Source organism: Trifolium pratense, linkage group LG3 (assembly GCF_020283565.1).
Source record: "Trifolium pratense cultivar HEN17-A07 linkage group LG3, ARS_RC_1.1, whole genome shotgun sequence".
Taxonomy (NCBI): domain Eukaryota; kingdom Viridiplantae; phylum Streptophyta; class Magnoliopsida; order Fabales; family Fabaceae; genus Trifolium; species Trifolium pratense.
In genome coordinates, this window is record NC_060061.1 from 34796142 (window position 1) to 34802888 (window position 6747).

General features: G+C 34.3%; 1 protein-coding gene across 1 annotated transcript; it reads left to right on the forward strand.

The window, feature by feature from the left end:
- Positions 1–721: 721 nt before the first annotated feature.
- Positions 722–6747, forward strand: LOC123916911 (ras-related protein RABC1-like). The gene is made up of 7 exons (XM_045968493.1): positions 722–886; positions 1017–1158; positions 1272–1340; positions 1434–1499; positions 4432–4553; positions 5240–5368; positions 6301–6747. The coding sequence occupies exons 2-7, from the start codon at positions 1026–1028 to the stop codon at positions 6406–6408; spliced, it is 627 nt and encodes a 208-aa protein (XP_045824449.1). The 5' UTR covers positions 722–886; positions 1017–1025; the 3' UTR covers positions 6409–6747.

Below are 6747 nucleotides of genomic sequence, written 5' to 3' on the forward strand. Positions count from 1 at the left end.
GAAAAGAAAAATACTTTTTTTAAACTTTCGAGGAGTTGACTGCACAAACTCCAATGCCAAATTACTATTTTTGCTTCCTTAACCAGTGCCCCGGGGGCACTGTTTAACATTTTCCTAATTTTTTATACTAAATAAGAGTTTAATTGTTGTGCACCGTCAGTGTAATTTTTTTTACACATACATCCAATGACGCGTTGCCACATCATTTAATAAATGTGACACATCATGTGTTTTTAATGACCAAAATTGATGTGTCTGTATATTATTGGACGCATGTGCAAAATATCTTTACACCGACGATACATATAAATTAAATTCATTAAATAATAATAGTAATAATAATATTGTACCAAAAAAATAGTAATAATATATCATTGTCTATTTAGTTTTCTCATAAATTAAATAGATAAAAAATGAAGAGAGTAGTAAATAAATAAAAGAGTAAACTATCAAATACCTCCTGAAATTTTAAAATTCGTCTAATATCCTCATGAAATTTGGAAATAAACAAATATCCCATGAAATTATAAATAAATCAATCAAATTGCCCCATGACACTATCAGTCAGAGTCAACGTCAGGAGGTAATTTGATTGAAGTTTTATAGTTTCTTATTTCCAAATTTCGAGGATGTTTGACGAATTTTGAAATTTCAATAAAATATTTAGCGTTTACTCGTAAGTCGTAAATAAAACAGAGTAAAAACAGAAAAGTGATAATTTATGAGATGCACTCGAAAAAGAAACGAAAGGAAAGTGGAACAGCGACCTGGTAATTCGGACACAGTTGTTCCTTTCTTATTTTTCCGTTAAAATTTCATCTTCAATCAAATATCAATTCTTCTTCTCTCTATGAATGAATCATTTCATCTTCTTAATTCCTTCTAGGTATGCAATCTCTCTCTCTCTCTCTCTCTCGTTCTATTTTGATGCCAATGATCCTTTTCTCTTAATCAAACGACATTGAAATCTGGTTATTTAATTAAATAATTCAATTGTTATTTTATGATCGAATCAGTTAATTACGATGGATTCGAGTTCGAATCAGGAATTCGATTATTTGTTCAAATTATTGATGATTGGTGATTCCGGAGTTGGCAAGAGTAGTCTCCTCCTCTGTTTCACCGCTGATGCTTTCGAAGATCTTTCTCCTACAATTGGTCCGTTTTTCCTCATTCTTTATGTTTATGCATCTCACAATAATAATTTCATTCTCATTATTATCATAATCTCAATTAATCATAACCATTCATTGCATTGGTTGTTAATGTAGGTGTTGATTTTAAGGTCAAATATGTCACTGTGGAAGGTAAAAAGTTGAAGCTTGCCATTTGGGATACAGGTCTGTCTGTGTGTGAACTTATGTTTCCGTTTCGTTGTGTTTAAATGTATAATGTGATGATGATGATGATGATGATGATGATTAATTATGCAGCTGGTCAAGAGAGATTCAGAACACTAACGAGTTCTTATTACCGAGGTGCACAAGGGATCATTATGGGTGAGTTTCATGTTGTTGTTTATTGATGCACTGGCCACCGTTCCCTCAGTCATAAATAATTTGTATGTTTGGTTTTGCGCCGACAAAATCTGATTTTAAATGAATTATGTAAAATTGAGTTGAAGTTAAAGTGGTTTATGTTTGGATACATTCATGTAGAAGTGAGTTGAACAATAAATTTAAGTGTAAAAATCAATTCTAAAATGAGAAGCTACAATTTCTAGCTTTAAATAAAATCAATTCAATTCGTCCCCTTGAGCTTAGCTCAATTGGTAGGGAATTTGCATATATTATGCAGGAGTCGGGGTTCGAACCCCAAATACTCCACTTATTCACCTTTAAGGTGAAAATTCTAGCCACTTGGCTACTAAACCAAAAAAAAAAAAATCAATTCAATTCCACTCTAAAGAAACCAAACATATCAAAATTAATTCTAGCCCATCTAAAAGCGGAACCAAACATCAATGCAAAAAAAAAAAAAACAGCGGAACCAAACATACATGTCAATTTTCTTTTTGAAGTTAACTGTCTTTATACTGTTAGAAAATCTGGTGCAGTCTATGATTATGGTGTAAGGGAGTTGGTTCTTGGCTAATAGGGGCTAAAGTCAATTTTCTTCCATATTGAGTTTGTTATGCTTTCGGTGCATGGTTAAATGCATAAGTTGTGTTGTGTCAATTTTCCTCCATATGACTAGAGGTGGCTATATGGGACATTGTAGAAATTAGTGACTGTAATGGTTGAGGATAAGTGTGGAGGTGATTTTAAAATTAATCTTTCATGATGATCTTAACTCTCGAGCATGTATGATGTAACTAATTGATTACTTGCATTAATAAACTTTATGCACCTTTTAGTCATTTTCCATTACCCATGCTGAATCTTGGAATTGAATCTTATTGTATGAGTTGAAAACCATTAATGTTGCTCTTCATAACATAACTATGCGTTAATGATTGTTTGGAACCTGGAGAAATCGGAAGGATAGAAATATAGGAAGAATAAAAAAACTGCACTATAGAAAACTGAACTGAAAATAGAGAATAGAATTCTCCACATAAGACTTCTCCTATCACAACACCTATCAAATGTACTGAATGAGCTCCTAAATCTTGGTTTTCCATATTTATAGTCCTTCTAACAAACTAGCCTGACTAATCCCAACTACTTTGTGTCCTCTTTACTATCCTAACAAGACCATCCTCTTCAATAGCAACTTAGTACTCAAGGTTGAATACAAAAAGACAGTTGGTTGGGCATGTTGTAGTTGTAGTAGAATGAACGTCTCCTTTCAACTTAATGCCTCCCGAAATCTCTTTCTGTTCCATTGTTCGTATAAACTCGACTCATGTAATTTCCACTACAGGATCCTAATAGGTTGCAATGGCAATAGCTTTGTGATTATCCATGGTTTATACTGTTGTAGTAGGCATAGTAAAAAAACAACCGTCTCTCCTCGTATTCCAGAGATTTGGTTGATTAAGTCCAAACAATAAGTTAGGTTGGTAGACATTGCTAGTTACCCTTCTCTCATGGATCACATTATTGAGATGCATTTGTGTACGGCCCATTAGGTCAAGCATGGAATGCCCATCCGTCTCATCTGTTTTTTTTTGCTCATCAAAATCAAATTTGTAATATTATGTGCTTATCGTCCCAATTGCCATCACAACTGGGTTAGCATCTTGCAGCTTCCGTGTGGTGTGTGCGCTACTGCCTACTAGAATCAATGTTACCGGGATCTCTTTGGCCACTGCAAGGGGATCGACGTTTGATAGTACTAGTGGAGGTTGTGGGTTTGCCTGATTGTCCAGAACTCAGTCGTTAGGGATTTTCACTCGTCTTCTCTCGCACCACGCCCTCACAATATTCGTATATTGATTTTCCTTCGCTGTTTCACCTCTCACCTTTGTTTGGTTACTTCTTTCTTCTGTTCTCTTTTCTCCTTGTTTCTTCCCTGCTACAACTACCATATTTTTCCTTGTTGCATCTACATTATTTTTCGACATAGATTCTATTTGGTTATGGTGAGTTCTTTCATGAACCAATATGTTTTGAGCTCAGCGAAATTGCAAATTGCAATATGTATTGAAAACTGAAAATAAAACGTAGAATGGAAATCTCCCCAAAAGTTCCCCCTTTACATTCCTTGCATAAAATCTATCAGATGTATGGAGTGACTGCTTCTATCCCAACTTTCCTTATTTATGATAATCATTTCTTACTATGTAACAAACCTAACTTATCCCAACCTTTTTAACTTATCTTTATTGATACAAGTACAACAAACATCTTTTTGATTTCATAAATGTTAGACGCCCACAGACAAGACTGAAAGTCTGAAATCCATTATCATGGCTTCCTGCAATGACACTGCTGCCACCTTCATTTCTCCGTCAGCAAAAGATCTGGCAGGTCCGAACAATTTGTTAGGAAACCGAAAAATTTTAATGGAAGAAAGATAGAATCAAAGGAATAGAAGTGTATTATTGAAAATTAAGCAGGAAATGGAGATTATAATTTTTCCCTGGGTTTCGCCTCCACTTCTGTTTTCACAGCAACTATCAAATGTACAAAATTACCTCCTCTGTCCTGATTATAATTATTTATAATCCCTTAAGACCTAAGTAATCCCAACCGCAGCTCCTCTTAATTATTCTAAATATGATATTGGCAGTTGCACACTTTAAAACTACTTTCCTATCTAAATCATGCTATGGCCTGTTAAGTAAGCGCTCTTTCATCCAATGGAGTTGTGGCAATTCAATATCTAAATTTTTTGTTGAAGTTATTGATCGGATTTACTTGGAAATGACCTGCATATCTTTATGGATACATTATGTTGACTGCTCTGTGGAGTTTAGGAAACTGTAAATGTACTGTTGAAATTTTGTGTTTGTTTAACTGCATTTCATTCCTTAAACTGCTGCAGCTTATGATGTTACTCGGCGAGATACATTTACAAATCTCTCTGAGGTATGGGCTAAGGAAGTAGAACTTTATTCAACAAATCCGGATTGCATCAAGATGCTTGTTGGAAATAAAGTGGATAAGGTATATTCTTTTAGGAAGTTTACAATCACGCACTTCCTTCATTTTTCCATGTATTATTCAATCTTCTCAAGGTTTTCATTTTAGTAATTCATCTTTAATTTTATGGATGGACCATATTTTTCTGATTTCAATGTTGGAGTGACCTGTGAGGAAGTCAATGTGTGATTTCTGATATGGAATGTGTCACAAAGGGATTATGGAGCTTTTTTGGGCTAGCATACTTGTCTATGGTCTATTTTGTTGTGTTATCAGTTTTAGTGCTTCTAGATTCCTTGGCTGTGATGACTTATCTTCATTTTCCCATTTTCTCTTAAGTTACTCTAGTAGGATTGTCATCATCCTTTGATTTTCTTTAGATAAGAAACATAAGGAGGAAGGTTATTTTTGTATGATTTTATTCTACATAGTATATAAGTAAACATAAATAATGAATTACATTGAATGATCCACAATAGGATGCCATTGGCACACTGGAAACCATTTCCATATTATGGGCCTTAAAAAATCATTTCAATTTTCGAGTCTTGTAAGTTAGATGTCTCCAGTCTTCTGCAACACGTGGCATTTATTGTTCAGATTTAGTCACTGAATTAGAGCATGTTACTCTCTCTCTCTCTCTCTCTCTCTCTCTCTCTCTCTCTCAATTAGAGGAGTTGACATGCAGGTGGTTAATATTTGCTTTGCAGGAGAGTGATAGAGCTGTGACAAAGAAAGAGGGAACAGACTTTGCAAGGGAATATGGTTGCCTATTTATTGAATGCAGTGCTAAAACTCGGGTTAACGTACAACATTGCTTTGAAGAGCTTGTTTTGAAGGTATGTTGAGGACGCATCTGCCCATTTCCTTACATAACTTTTGTCCCTTATAGGTCTGCTGCATATATTCATTATGCCGTTAACCATACTTGCAAAAGCACTGACATATTAAAATCATAATTTATGAGTTGTGCATAAGTGGCCGGTATTAAAAAGTAAAGTCATATAACTTTATTTTGTTCTGTTTCCTGATCATCAGTATAAATCTATGTTGTTAATCTCATAAAGCGCCGTGTAGTGCCGACCCCAAAAAATGCTATAGCGGGTAGCGGGATGACCGCTATTGTGAAGACCAAAAATCCATGTACAAATTAAACATAAATTCCAACAACATACATTAATACTAAAAATAGAAAAACACAAGAAATTAAAGGGACTTTCATACTTAATAATTATACTAAATATTGTCATTTACCATCAAAATAGGTTCTAAATAAAAGACTAGATAACATTCCATCAAGTTCTAGAAGTAGTCAAAATGATATCCCATCCCATCAACATAAAGCATAAGCAAGTTCTAAAAGGAAACAAAATGACAAACCATTAATGACAAGTTCTAAAAGTATGTAAAATCATACTTTTAAAGCGAGTGTTGAAGGAGAAGAGCGTTGAAGTATTTGAGAAATGTTGTAACAAGAAACGGTGCACAGAGAAAAGTAATCACGTAATATGAGAATTTAGGCCACCAAAGGGGTGCGGAAAAGCCTAAAATACCCCGAACTTTATGATTTATTTCCAAAAATTAGGGTTCTCATCAATTTCATCATAATTGTTCCTCTTAACTCTTATAGCACGTTAATCCTTTCAATAGATATCCCTCCCATGTATAAATGTGAATCAGATTGTATATTTTGAATTGTGATAATCAATATGCTAACATCATTGAATATGACAGTTTTTAAGTATAAGTTTTGGTCTGTGTGTGCATTCAGATTTTGGACACACCTAGCCTCTTAGCCGAGGGTTCGAAAGGGAACAAAAAGAACATTTTTAAGGACAAGGCACTCCAGTCTGATTCATCCGCAAGTAGTTGTTGCTAAGAAGAGGCTATTTCAGATCAAAGTCAAAGCTCACTGCCTATGAAGATCTCAAAGAAAAGGACATTGAATCCATTTTCAGAATCAGAGTTCTAAGTTCTAACACACTCATTGGTTATTCAGCAGCAGCTGAAGTCTTGAAAAACAAAGAATCCAGGTTCCTGATTCGTCTGGAATATTTGTAATATAATGATCATGGTTCCTTTTATTTGTTTGAATTTTATTGTTATTATTCGCATTTAATATATTAAAGTGCAAGAATCATGTTATGGAATCCAACTCTAATTGTATACAGTGTCTGGACAAAGGTGTCGTGTAACTTTTTATCTGTCTTAAAGAGCA